This window comes from Phoxinus phoxinus (assembly GCF_949152265.1).
Source record: "Phoxinus phoxinus genome assembly, chromosome: 16".
NCBI classification, from domain to species: Eukaryota; Metazoa; Chordata; class Actinopteri; order Cypriniformes; family Leuciscidae; genus Phoxinus; species Phoxinus phoxinus.
The window spans coordinates 13,300,203-13,315,282 of NC_136891.1; the positions used below are offsets into that span (position 1 = coordinate 13,300,203).

Sequence of the window (15,080 nt, forward strand, 5' to 3'; positions counted from 1 at the left end):
GCCGCAGGCCTCGTGCACTCATTATAATGCACTCGTTTAATAGAGATTTTAAATACTCTGCGGCCGAGTGCCTAACCTTAGCCCTAAACCCATAGTAACCATCTGTGAAAACTACCAACCACCTAGTAACACCCTAGAAACCACCAAAAATACCTTAGCAACCGCCCTGAACACCCTAGCAACCGCCTAGAAATGTCCTAGCAATCACCCAAATACCCTAACAACCACCCAGAAAACCTTAGCAATTGCCTAGAAACCACCCGGAACACCCTAGCAACCACCCAAAATACCTTAGAACTCCCTAGCAACACCCTAGCAACCACCCAAAATACCTTAGAACTCCCTAGCAACACCATAGCAACCACCCAAAACACCCTAACAACCACCCAAAATACCTTAGAACTCCCTAGCAACACCATAGCAACCACCAAAAATACCTCATAACTCCCTAGCAACCACCCAAAATACCTCAGAACTCCCTAGTAACACCATAGCAACCACCCAAAATACCTTAGAACTCCCTAGCAACACCCTAGCAACCACCCAAAATACCTCAGAACTCCCTAGCAACCGCCTAGCAACCACCCAGAACACCCTAGCAACCACCCAGAACACCCTAGCAACTGCCTAGTAACCACCTAGAACACCCTAGCAACTGCCTAGCAACCACCCAAAACACCCTAGTAACCACCCAGAACACCCTAGCAACCAACCCAAAACATGAATAAGCCATACCTCAGCAGCAGAACATCGTACAGACATGGTTGTTGGCTCGTATGCAATCATGTACCACACTCTAGCAACCGAGTGGTGAGTTTTGCCACTGCAAGCACCATTCACATTTTCTTCTGGAAATGTACGTTCTAGTTGCAAATATACTATTGTACTGTCAAATAAATAATTATATAAAATTTGTAATAATAATAATAATAATAATAATTAGTACTATTAATAACTTTTTAATTTTTATCATTTAAAATATACTGATTTAAATGTAAATTATACAATTTGATCAATAAAAAGATATTACTATTCCAACAATACTTTTACAGGTGAAACTCGAAAAATTCGAATATGGTGCAAAAGTTCATTTATTTCAGTAATTCAAGTGGGTCACTGTCTAGTGGGTCATTTTTCTCAGGAAGGAAAACACTGAAATCTGTATTAACAGTAAAAACAAATCCCTGATATATGTTTGATGTTGGATTATGCAACACAAGTCACTCAAGACACACACCCAGAAGAACACATGCACAATTACCCAATCTGTCCAGTCAAACAACACAAAGCGATCATTTGAAACCGGACCGCTGAAAGACACAGTGGTGAGGAGCAGGTGCTCCGCCACACATCACAGCAACACAATCTGATCTCCCCGAGCTCAGCCAACAATTACAGGGAAAGTAAACAGTCATTTTGTGAGGGGAAATCTGAGCATGTCTAATTAAAATGTTGTTTGTTTTGGCTGCATCTCTCCTCTGTTATTAGTGTCTGTTTATGGCAGAAGCAACAAAGACATGGAGGGAATAAACCACATCAACTTAACTTGGCCAATAATATTCATTCACATATGGAAGTCTTAAAGGCACGGTAGCAAAAAAAGCTGAGGGTCAGAGAGAGTCTGGAAACTGCTCGTGAAGTGTGTGTTAGTGCAGGGGTGATACGTACACACGATGCCCTCAGGGCCACACACATGCCTCTCCATGCAGCGGTCACACTTCAGTCCGCTGGCACCGGGACGGCACCGGCACTGTCCAGAGCGCGGGTCACACACTGTGGGAAATGCACCGTACGTATCGCACTTACACTCCTCGCAGCGGCCGCCTAACACACTCGGGTCACCGTGGAAGCCAGGAGCGCACCTGAGGACACCCGAATGCTATTACACTTTTCAAAAATACTGTAAATTACTGCTTTTACTTCTGATTCGCCTCACATTAAACACTGCAGAAGGCCGTGGGAAAGGCATGCTTATTTGTTTGAACACAGTTTTGACAGATGCAGCCATGTAAGTGAGAGTTGGAGATATGTCTTCACCTGTCACAGTGTTTGCCCTCGTAGCCGGCGGGACAGGCGGTGCAGCGGTAGCTGTTATACCCCTCACTTTCACAGCTGGGGCTGAAGCTGACAAAGAGAGAGTGGGACAGTTGCTGCAGGCAGACTTATCACAGATAAAGTCTCTGTGTGTGTGTGTGTGTGTGTGTGTGTGTGTGTGTGTGTGTGTGTGTGTGTGTGTGTGTGTGTGTCATACTTGTTCTCAGGGTTGAGCAGTGGACAGGCACAGGGTTTGCAGTCTTCAGGAAAGCCCCTCACTTCCCCATAAAACCCTGCAGCGCATCGCTCACATTGATCTCCTTCTGTGTTATGCTGACAATCCTAGAGAGAACAGAACACTATTAATAATAACATGTAATAATACTGTTACAACTAAGGCTGCTAATTTTAACCATTTGTGAGATACTCATAATAAACACATACAGTACTAACAATCCATAATAGGAAATGCATGTTATAATAGAATGAAATAGATTTTCAAAGTTTAATAACCTGTAACTTGACACTCTGCTTCATTTGCTCACCACAATAATGCATGCTAATGTCTGTGTGTTGGGGACATTTCTTAGCACATATTGATATATGCAATTAACTGAATTCAATTAAAATTGTTACCTGATTGACAGCTCTAAGTATAGCATATAATCACATTGGTGAAACTTGTAAAAAGATGCGTAAAGTTGCATCAAGACCACAGTTTCATTAATATAAATTAAAATAAATACAGACTGTCTTTAAGCACATGAAAACATTCACACAAAAAGCTCTCTCTCAATCTAATTATTAACACATTAAAACATTCAAATATGACATAGAGAAAATAAATTTGCCCCAGTACAAAGATCTGCATTTCTTAAGTCACACACCAAGAATGAGAAGAGAAAGCAGAGTGAGAGAAAGAAGAGTGGCAGCTTTCAGAGAGAGAGAGAGTAATCAGACTGCTGAAGCTGCGCTTTACTGGGCCGTGTCGCTCGGAAACTTTCATTAACTTCCTGTGTACCTCAATTACTCAAATTACCCCCCCTGCACACTCGTTTACCATTTTCAATTTGCGAAAACCCGTAAAATGCAAATGATATTGCTATTAGCATGCATGCGACTGAACGCATAAACGGGCTGGCTGTTAACTGTTTGAAGAACTGCAGTGGGCTGAGTGTGTGTGTGTGGGGGGGAACTGCACTGGCCTGACGGCCCACATCAGACCTGATTCTTCTACTTGAACCCTGTTTACACTAACATGCTGCTGGATCCAGTCTGGCACATTCCACATTTTCACAGTAACAAAGTACATTTTTCAAGTATTTTGATTTTACTTTGCTTCATTCCAAAGCATAATATTGTACTTTTTACACCAATACATTCCATAAAAACATGTCGTTCCTCATTAATTTGAAGCAAAGAAATCTCCCGCACTGAAACGTGATAGCAACGTTAGATGCACAAATGATTAATTCTAATGAACCTGCTGAGTCGGTTCACAAATAACACTGAGTGATTCATTCGTGAATCGTTTTAATCCATCTGATGGCGTGAAAAGTAAATCACTAATGAATTTTAATACTGATTATTGTAAATTAAATAATTTTTAGGTCACGACTGTTATTTGTGAACTAAATCTCGTGTAAAAGGGTGAGCGGTTTAAGCCCATTTAAATGCTTAAATGTGGTCATGTTTGCATTTGTGTTTCACTGTCTGTCCAGCGATTTTAGCTAAAATAACGCGAATCAACGCCCACGCATCTTCCCCACACACTTGTTGCAGTTTCAAATGATATAAAACGTTCCTCTTAAAATGCATTATTTTTATACCATTTGTTCCCACATATTTGCACAAATCTTGGTTTCCCCATTTTCTAAATACTACATGGTATATTATATCACTTGTTTGCACACTTGATGAGTAACTTAAATTCATATTTTTGTATATTAAAGTTCCATGTTTTGATAGTGTATAATAAGTGTTTGTAATAAAATAAAAAAACATTTGCAATAATCTAAGCCCAAACATGAGTACTTTTAACAGGATATCTGTACTTTTACTTTGTCCACCACTGTCCACCGCAGAAAAGGTGGTTCTGTCTCAACTCAGGCCGGTTCTGAGAGCCGTTCAAAGATCCCCCGGCCCAAAACTGGCTCCAGCACTATTTAGTTGGAAAATGGCCATTGGATAACTTAACCTGCTGGTTATTGATATTGTTTCTGAGAGGTTCTGAACGTACACAGCTATAATTCAACTCTCCAGCAGTGGGGGAGACCGTGACTCAGGAAGGACTCAGAAAAATTTTGGGGAGGGCAGTACCTGGCAGACGGCAGTTTCAGGATCACACGAGTCGCTGTGTTCATGGCACTGGCACCGAACACAGCTCCCGAAGCCGGCTCTGGACGCGGCTCCACCAGTGTGTGCAGAGAGCCTGTAGAAGCCGGCCGCACACTCCTGCGCGAGACATCACACACACGGTTAATCACACACACACTTCTACGAGATTTAACAGCAACTAACTGCATAAGTAATAGCTGATGATGAGCCGCTGAGCTGTTAAACACAAAGTCATGATGTGAAGCGCTTGTGCACTTTTTAGTCAATTTTCAGCTCAAGCTCATAGTTTTATTAGGATACATCACATCCAGTCAGGATGTTCCATGTGGTTTACTAAACAGGGCAGATTAGCGCAAGAGTACAAAAACATAAAAGCGCCGTGTGAGTGGAAAGGCAACCGGCAACTTCGGCGGAGGCAAAAGTTGTGCAAGTAGTACAAAAATTAGTATGTATAATTAATTCAGATTCTGCAGCGGACATTATTACAATTAATGTGTAAGAGGTTACAGACACACACCATCACTGCGATTCAACTAGTAAGCAGGAATGTGCTGTAAATCCACACTGAGATCTGTGACACGTTCATACGGGGAAAAAATAGTCCTCCGTTGAAACCATAGCAACACTCCCTCTCACCCTCGCTCTTCAAAATTAATCGCGTCAATTTAGTACACCATCTGCTCAGGGTGAACTTGCTAAACGCCTGTTTAAAAATACTTTATTAAGCACAGTATGAAGCGTTTGAGAGTTACGGCCATCTGTCTGCACGCGGCCTCGTCCAGCCTGAATGTGAACAACCGACACTCGCTGATCTGTAATCGTCTGTCTCACACACTCCAGCTTGTTAAAGATCTCACACGAGCAGTTTGTGGGCGGAGACTGGCGGCGAGAGAGCGCTTTAACGCGTTAACAGTCTGAGAAGCAGAAACACTTGCTGTAATGATGAGCAACACACACACACCCAGCTGTTCATCGCCTGACACTCGGGCTGGTGTTTCTCTACAGCCCTCCGATGAAAGGGCACATCGCCAGCTTTCAAAAGCTGCTTAATTATAGTGACAAGAACGTCACGACAAATCGATGAGGAAATTGCTTTACTTGGACTTTTAAATGGGTCATGAACTGCAAAAAACACACTAATTTAGAACAAGCTATTTTCTCTCCTGTTTTTGACCTTCTCTTTCAAACACTGAGTTTTGTTGGGCTCGTTGAAATAAACTTGGAAATAAACGCCCACTGCTATGATTGGGTAACAGTGTATACTGTGGAATTGTTTTGAAACAATTTAGCAAAATGTAAAACGTTTATGCGTATTACATATGCTTGCCTTGGTTGTGGTAAATAAAGAGTTAACCAAACAGTTAACTGGTTCCATTGACTTCCATAGTATTTTTTTTTCCTGGATGTCAATGGGACCAATTAACTGTTTTGTTACCGACATTCTTCAAAATATCTTCCTTTGTGTTCAGCAGAAGAAATAAATTCATACAGGTTTGAAACAACTTGATGGTGAGTATATGATGACAGAATTTTCATTTTAAAGTGAACTATCCCTTTAAATAAGCCTCAGGCTGAAGGAAATGCAAATTCAAACCTGTACAGTAGAGGGCGCCGCTCAAACAAACCTTTCAACTGTTATTTCTGGACCGAAGAAGAAGAAAGTTCAACACTCTTCAGCAATAAAAACATAAAGATGAAACACTAATGTGATCTTTATCTAAAGTTTTGCTTATTAGCATGAACTATTCCTTTAATTCACTTTTGGTGTGAAAAGGCCTTTACATTTGCCAAAATAGAACTTTTGTTTTTGTTGTTATTAGTGAAAAAAGTAACGCAAAAGTAATGTAACACTTTAATTTCCATAAAAAAGTAACTAAGCAAGTACTAAGTAAGGAAGTAACGCAATATTGTAATGCATTACTTTTAAAAGTAACTTTCCCCAACACTGGTCAGCTGTACTATATAATAAGTCATAGGACACAGATTTTCATGAAAACATTATATTGGCTTGAGATACAATGTACTGTAATATCTGACCTACAGAGAGTTAGGTAATAATTACATTTATGACATTTTACATGTCTTATTACAACTTTCCAGAACATAACAGCTCTTACATGTCAAATATTGTGTGCAAATGCCATTACCTCACAGGAGAGGCCGGCGTATCCCTGAGGACAGTCACATTTCTCGATCTGATGGGCGATTTCACTGTCCTGTGATGGAGTCCCCACCTCTGCCACCTCCAGAGTGATCTCTGAGATTCTGCACATCACACAAATCACACAACTTCAAAGCAGAAACAAATATGTGTACAGCCAGGTACAAAAAGTGGTTTTGGTCTATATAGCTAATTTTGCCCTTTACTGTATGACAACTGTGAGGGGGGTGAATTTTTTTATAACTCATCCATTTACATTATATTAAGCCTTAAAGTTCTGCATAATTAAGGGCGTGGCCTCTTGAGTGACAGGTGGAGTGCCGCTGATGTCACTACTAGCCGTTTGTCTGCTGTCTGTTAGCGTCACGTCAGCTAATCCGCCTCGCTGCACATTTTCATTATCCGGGAGTGACGTGCTGCCAAGATGGCGACGGCCGGCTCTGCCCACTTTGGGCTTAATAAATGCTCTTCAGAAACACTACGGGTGATGTCACGCACACTACGCCCATATTTTTATTTTTTTTACAGTCTATGGTTCACACACATACGAGCATCTTATTCTTCAGAACAGAAAGTTCTGAAATGGCAAGTGCTTCCTCAAAACTTGAATGAAGTAAAAGAAAGACGTGCTTGAGATCGGGTACCTGCTGTGTCTCATGACGCTGCCGTGCGAGGCCTTTATAAGGATATATTCAACATAAAACAGCACGTCCATGAAGTCCTCACGAGTCATCGGCCTGCCATCCTTGTGTTTCCACTCGTGCTGCAAAACAATGCTGGCGTTTACACTTGAAGTAAAACATTGAGATCATGCGAGTGACTCCTGCAAACACATCAGAGTAAGTGTGTGTGGTCTCTCACCTCTGTTAGGTCGATCTCGTGACGGGTCAGCTGGCCAATCTGAAGCGCGGGCATGTGGCGGACCATGACCTTGTCTTTGTTGGGGCCGCCCTTTATGATGACCTGAGGCTCATAAGAGGTGCGGCCCGTCTCATCACGGGCCTCGTAGTAGATGGCATACTTCAACTTCCCACCATAGGCTGTTATCTGAAGAAAGAACAACCTCCACACATTGAGTCTTGCTGTGACCAACATTAGCTGGCCATGAAATCCAAAAATATTATTTCAATATGACTGAATCAATCACACTGTACACTAGTATTAGTAAAAAGTTTTTTTCACTACTTTTATTAATCAAGGATGGATTAAATTGATCAAAAGTGGTTGTAAACACATTTATAATCCTACAATATACATATATTTCAAATAAATGCTGTTCATTTTAACTTTCTATTCATCAAAGAATCCAAAAAAAATATGAAGCAGCACAACTGATTTCAACATTGACATTATGTTATTCTCTCTCTCCCTCTTTCTCTCTCTCTCGATGAGATTATTCACGTGTCTGTGAACAGTGTAGGCGAGTAGAGTGTGTTGTGGCTCTGACCATGGAGCGCTTGAACTGTTTGGGCAGTCTCCAGTAGTAGGGCTCCCTCAGGTGTTGCTGGATGACCTCAGCGCTGGCGATGATGTCCGGGTGCTGGAAGCTCACGCCGGCCGAGCTCTCCTGCCCGTTCCACTCGTCCACCAGAGGGAGAAGCGTCTGTTCTGGCACCAGAGTCAGCTGTGGACAACAGCACAGCTCAATACATAAGCTGAGGCTCACTCTCACACTTAAACATTTGCACTCGGAACTTACAAAGCAAAGTCTGCACCATTTAACTTCGGGAATGTGACGCATTTCCAAGTCAAACACAATATTCAATGGGTTCTCATGTAGATTGGATTGTGAGAAATGGGTTGCGATATTATTATTACTGGTTAATGTATGTCCTCACCCACACAGTAGAGGCGGAGAGAGTTATTACATCTCGATGAAAGATAATGAAAATAGTTTTTTTTTAAGTCCTTAGTGCACCAGAGATATTTATTAAGCAAGCAGGGTAAATTGGGTATTTCCGAAATAGTGTGATAGTGTTGTGTGTGTGTGTGAGAGAGAGAAAGAGAGAGAGATAGTGTGTGTGTTTGTGTGTGTGTGAGAGAGAGAAAGAGAGAGAGAGAGATAGTGTGTGTGTGTGTGTGTGAGAGAGAGAGAGAGATAGAGTGTGTATGTGTGTGTGTGTGTGAGAGAGAGAGAGAAAGAGATTGTGTTTGTGTGTGTGTGAGAGAAAGAGATTGTGTGTGTGTGTGTGTGTGTGTGTGTGTGTGTGTGTGTGTGTGTGTGTGTGTGTGTGTGTGTGTGTGTGTGTGTGTGTGTGTGTGTGTGTGTGTGTGTGTGTGGAAACCCACGGGGCAGCTAAACTACCCTCACAACATCAACACACAATCTCACGACTCACTGACTCAGAAAAAATCTCTCGTTTTCCACAAATGAGCGAAAGGATTCCAAACTCTTCTCCGACAGCAGACAAACTTAGATTAACTTTGGGACTGCAGCCTTTGTTTAATTTGTTTGTGGATTTGGTGACGTTGCAGAAGCGTCCTTCAGCCGTATTGTGCTGAGGACTGAGGCGAGTTAGTGAACGTACAGGAAACCCTTATTAAAACACCCTCTCACTCTGTACATCATCTCTGTTTCTCTCCGCCTCTCCTGCACTCAATCCTGCCGGAGACTGACAGCTCGGAAGCACTTGATATGTATTCATATTTACTGTTGCCCTGGTAACGGAGCATCTCAGCCCGCCTCAGACAGGATGATTAAGAAAGCAAACAAACAGAGTCACCTGTGTCCTCGTCTCATCCCCTCCGTCAATAGAGGACAAGGGACATTTAAAGCAAACAATACTTCCTCTATTAAAACATATTCTTTTGTTAACACGAATAATTCTGTAAAATAACAGTACAAGATTATGCATTAATAATTATGTGACTTCCCTATAAAATAGGACTTTACTATTTGTCAAGGTGCTTAACATTCAGAAAGATTATGATTGTCAAACTAAACTAGATATGTGTTTTATTTTACATTTAATTTGGGTTTTGGAACTTTTCCTACCCTGTTAGAAAATCAAAATATGAAAAGAATATAAACAATTATATGACATAGTTAATAGTTGAACCTGATGCACTGTAATATGTGTAAAAATTAAGAAACTGGGATGAAATTATTAACATAGGGATCTAAAATTAGTCCCAGTTACAATAAGCGTCACAATGTTAAGATTACGAATGTCAAATCTAATGCTCCATTATTAACAGGGGAAAAACAGGGTTGTTCAAATGAGGAATGTATGTGTTAAAAAAGTTAAATGTTTATTTAAATTGTAATATGTAATATTTTCTACAATGAATTGGATGTAAATTGAAGATATTATGGCAGGTGTTTAAAACTGATGAAAAACTGTTTTACAAAGTAACTGGACATAAAACAGAGCGTGCGTGCGTGCACGTGTGTGAGTGTGTGAGCGTGCATGCATGCATGCATGCGTGTGTGTGTGTGTGTTTGTGTGTGCACGTGTGTTCACTCACTCTCATTCGGATGAGTCCTGTGGCCTCTGTACAGGAGCTGCTCAGGCCGAAGTATAGCACTGACTGCATCCCAGCGTAGCGCGTGTGTGTGTGTGTGTATGTGTACACTCACTCTCATTCGGATGAGTCCTTTGGCCTCTGTACAGGAGCTGCTCAGGCCGAAGCAGTAGCACTGACTGAAGCCCAGCGGAGTGTGTGTGTGTGTGTGAGTGTGAGTGTGAGTGTGAGTGTGAGTGTGAGTGTGAGTGTGAGTGTGTGTGTGTGTGTGTTCACTCACTCTCATTCGGATGAGTCCTGTGGCCTCTGTACAGGAGCTGCTCAGGCCGAAGCATAGCACTGACTGCAGCCCAGCGGAGTGTGTGTGTGTGTGTGAGTGTGTGTGTGTTCACTCACTCTCATTCGGATGAGTCCTTTGGCCTCTGTACAGGAGCTGCTCAGGCCGAAGCAGTAGCACTGACTGCAGCCCAGCGGATTCCTGCGTCTGAGGCCGAACGAGCCCGTCTTACAGCGGTCACACCTAACTCCCTCCACGTTAGCCTGAAAACACACTCGCATCAGTGCTGGCTTTTACAGCTCACTCGCTCTCACAGCTGCCACGTGGGAACAGCAGATTTCACCATTTCAATGCACATATTTTTATTAACATGATTAATAATGTTTAGAGGTCGACCGATTCATCGGTTTTGCCGATTAATCGGCACCGATAGTTGATTGGTGGAACTATCGTTATCGGCAAAAATATATACCGATAGTTTTTCCTGGTTGTGTCCGTTGCTGGAGCGGCTGAGAAGCGCACGCTGTCATTCATTACACAGAGAGAGCTGAGAAGGGTCTGCTGGCATGATGCAGTACAAGAGCGGCCTCTAGAGGTGTAATAAAAACTATCGCCTCGTGTTGTTTATTTCGACACGTGATTCTGCGTGCTGCACTGAGAGCACATGCTGCGTGGAGAGCGCTGACATCAGATGCGCGTTTAAAGGTATACAGTACATTCTGTCATATCATTATAAAGCGATTAATTTGTTGACTAAATGCTGCATTAGTAGAGAAAGAACAGCACAACAGTGTGTTTGTTTGCCTTCGAGGCTGAGAGGACGCTAGCATTAGTAGTAGCCTACCTCAAGCGGTTAAAACACTGACAAACATAAACGTAAGTCCGACCCGAATGTTTAATGTCACAATTGTTACCTCTATTTGCATTAGTTCATATCCAGCTGGTCACTTTTATGCACTTAATATGCAGAGAAGTTGCATATTTAAAGCTAGAGACGTAAGCAAACTGATATGTTCATACAGCCGACAGAAACATAAACGAATCAGAAAAGCATTCGATTTCGGTTATTATTATTTTTTCATCTTTACTTTAATACATATTTTGTTATTTTGATTAGATAATCATCAAGTGTTTATAAAATAGAAGCAAAAGTGTGAGACTGACTATACATGTAATATTTATGTCATTTCAATGCTCTGGCATTGTAGATATTTAAATTTGGCCATCTTTAATTAAGTATGACTGTTTGGATTTATATGAAATAAAATTACAATAAAATTCCATATGTAACATTAACTAAGGTTAATAACTGCTGTATAAGGATTGTTCATTGTTTGTTAATTAAATTAAGGTTTTTATTTGTTAACCATAGTTAATGCACTATCAAACTAATATGAATGATCAAGGTGCAATTGTATAGCTCAAATATTAATACATGTTGTAAAAAATGTATATTGCATAATGTGTTATAAACACACATTTGACATAATATTTTAATGTTTAAATTATTTTCAGATGGCAAATGCTTTGAAGAAAGTGCCAGTGTGGGAGTATTTTAATAAAGTTCAGCACTGTTTTACTTGGAGTGTTATGTTTGTTTTTATCCCGTATCAATTTTAAAAACTATCGGTTCATTAATCGGTTATCGGCAAGTATGGCCCAACCTAGCTATCGTTATCGGTAAAATCCACTATCGGTCGACCTCTAATAATGTTTGAAGAAAAGAGGAGGTGTGTTTCAGCGCAAACGCTCCCTGGTACTATTTTGGAGTTTAAAAAAACAATTCCGCCACTGACCAGGAAAAACTGTCTGAAAAAAGACAATGGCGCGTTGCGCATGCTTGGCCATTATGTAGCGTGTGAACAACGCGCATACACTTTGATTCTCTAATCTAAACGGACGCAGCAGTTTTCATTTTTGCACGAGGGAAATCATTGTTGTGTCCGTGAAGATGTAAAAAAATAGGCATAAATCTAGCTTACACATTTAACCAAATTATTATACGCCTGTTTAACCGAAGTTAATTTGGGTCACTTCTCTGTCTTTTACAGTCCTGACGAGAACGTCGGTCTCCTCGGCTGTGAACCGCTTCTGGCGTGCGCTGGCAAATCCGCCGTTATAATAGCGATCCGCCATGGAACAAGTGCGCCTGCTCTTAAAGGGAATGTGAGAGGACGCTCTGATTGGTTTATTTCACGTTACGCCCAAACCACACCTATGAATAATGAAGCGACTTCAGAGCAACACATTTTAGATTTGCGTCGGGCACAAGAGTCATTTATCCCGCCGGTATAATAGCAACAGCGCCGGGATCAGCCCACAAAGCTACTTGCGTTTCGCGTTTGATACTTTTTTTAAAAACGAATTTTACTACTAATTGTTATCCTTTCCACATTAAAATAATGGTAAAGTGATAAAAACTCTAAAAACTGAATTGTGTTTTATCAGATAGTATTTTACTGTATTGTTTAAATGGTAGATTGGTTTCGGTCTGGTTTGGTACCTTGCAAGAGCACTGCCCACTTCTATCTGCACACGCGCAGAGGCCAGACTCCGGCTCGCAGGCGTCATCTGACGAGCCCGCTGACGAGCACTGGCAGGAAGTGCATTGTGGGAAGTCCCTGTAACCCAGCTTACACTCGTCACACTTCTCGCCCCTGAACTGCTCTCGGCACATGCAGCAGCCGGTGTTCACGTTACACTGCTGCGCCACGGACCCCAGCGCGTTACAGCCGCACGCCTGCAGAGAAATACAGGAAAACACACACAATCAATTCATATTATACATAATATTTACATACAAACAAGAAAAAGCTCTATTATATGTGAATTTAAATTTGTTTTTATTTAGAAGACAGATATGTTTTCAATAATAATCATTTTTTGATAACATTATTTTGTTTCAGAGAAAGAGGTGCTGGTCATGAAATTAGAATATCATCAAAAAGTTGATTTATTTCAAGAATTCAACTTAACAGGTGAAACTAATATATTATATAGGCTCATTACATGCAAAGTGAGATATTTCAAGCCTTTATTTGTTATAATTTTGATGATTATGGCTTACAGCTTATGAAACCCACGAAATCAAAATCCCAGAAAATTAGAATATTACATGAAATCACACAGTAATTACACAGTAATACCATGGTCATTGAACCAGGTTTTGGTTCTTTTGGCAGTGTGGGCAAGTGCAAATAATGCTGGAAAATGAAGGAAGCATGAAGTGCTCTGAAGTGTCCTGGTAGACAGCTGCGTTGACTGGATTTAATAAAGCACAGTGGACCAAAGTCCTCTATTCTGATGAGAGCAAATTTTGCACCTCATTTGCAACTCCAGCCGATGACACAGCACCCCAAACCAACACAGACTGTGGAAACTTCACACTGGACTTCAAGCATCTTGGATTCTGTGCCTCTCCATTCTTCATCCAGACTCTGGGACCTTGATTTCCAAATGAGATGCAAAAATTGCTCTCATCAGAAAAGAGGACTTTGGTCCACTGTGCTTTATTAAATCCAGAGTCAACGCAGCTGTCTACCAGGACACTTCAGAGCACTTCATGTTTCCTTCATTTTCCAGCAGGATTTGCACCTGCCCACACTGCCAAAAGAACCAAAACCTGGTTCAATGACCACTGTATCACTGTGTAATTACTGTGTGATTTCATGTAATATTCTAATTTTCTGGGATTTTGATTTCATGGATTTCATAAGCTGTAAGCCATAATCATCAAAATTATAACAAATAAAGGCTTGAAATATCTCACGTTTCATGTAATGAGTCTATATAATATATTAGTTTCACCTGTTGAACGTTTTGATGATATTCTAATTTTATGACCAGCACCTGTATATTGATGATGGTTTTGTTTCGTACTAAGGCTCTATATATGAACTGTATAAGACCTTTCATCAAATTCGTATATCATGTGGGTAACACTAATGTCAACTTTTTGGACAGTTGTATATTAATTGTAGATAAACAAATGGTCTCTTCTCTTTATAGAAAATATACTGAAAAGAACAGTCTTCTTGATGCGAAGAGTGGTCATCCAATGTCCTTAAAACGCAGGTTACCTTACAGCAGTTTTTAAGACGATCTGTTTTAAGAAAGAGGGCATTGAGGTTAAAGTCCAGACCCTGTAGACACGGGGATATCCCAATAAGTGACTTGATACTGCACTTAAAGTTTGTACTTTACATTGACATGAGGAAAGCAACTTGATTATGAATATAAGAAACAAGAGCTTCTCATGTTTTTTTCAATTAAAACAGAAAGTACATAAGCACAATAACATTTAAGTGGATAGCAGCTCACATTATTTGTTGAGAAACATTTTCTTTCATTTTGGGATTTTGATTGCACAGTTTGGTATCCACCATTGAGTAATGACATTAGGAGGATTATTAAGAGTAGCAATTTTCTTGTTTGTTTGTTATTACTCTTTTGGCTCTACGCACCTGAAGCTAAATCATGTATTATCCATTTGGAGAGCAACAACGTTTTCTGATCTTTTTCTATAATATTTACATAAAATAGCATTCACTTTCACTGTGTAACAGTTTGTGGCTGTATTAAAGCGCACAACGATGAAATAGCAAAACAAACAGACTTTAATAAAGATCCTTGGAACACTCAGGGAATATAACACCAAACAATGTAATCCAAATACGACACCAAACAATGAATACACAGGTAGAACTAATGAACTAGAACAGAAACAGGTATGTGATTATTCAGAAACCATAGAAGCAAACAATGAATAGGAACTTAGGAGAACAGAAATAGGGAAAGCTAAACTAA

General features: G+C 40.6%; 1 protein-coding gene across 6 annotated transcripts in view; it reads right to left on the reverse strand.

Annotated features, from left to right (window-relative positions):
* Positions 1 to 15,080, reverse strand: part of lama2 (laminin, alpha 2) — a 241,973-nt gene that overhangs the window by 73,596 nt on the left and 153,297 nt on the right. For 5 of the 6 annotated variants that reach the window (XM_079639030.1, XM_079639033.1, XM_079639028.1 and 2 more), the window contains 10 exons: positions 12,778 to 13,014; positions 10,394 to 10,537; positions 7,980 to 8,156; positions 7,394 to 7,579; positions 7,177 to 7,295; positions 6,519 to 6,636; positions 4,354 to 4,488; positions 2,252 to 2,376; positions 2,038 to 2,124; positions 1,669 to 1,862 (listed from right to left, as the gene is read on the reverse strand). In XM_079639030.1, the coding sequence (XP_079495156.1) occupies positions 1,669 to 1,862; positions 2,038 to 2,124; positions 2,252 to 2,376; positions 4,354 to 4,488; positions 6,519 to 6,636; positions 7,177 to 7,295; positions 7,394 to 7,579; positions 7,980 to 8,156; positions 10,394 to 10,537; positions 12,778 to 13,014 (1,522 nt within the window). The remainder of the gene's footprint in view (positions 1 to 1,668; positions 1,863 to 2,037; positions 2,125 to 2,251; positions 2,377 to 4,353; positions 4,489 to 6,518; positions 6,637 to 7,176; positions 7,296 to 7,393; positions 7,580 to 7,979; positions 8,157 to 10,393; positions 10,538 to 12,777; positions 13,015 to 15,080) is intronic. The other variant, XM_079639032.1, reaches the window with a different exon arrangement.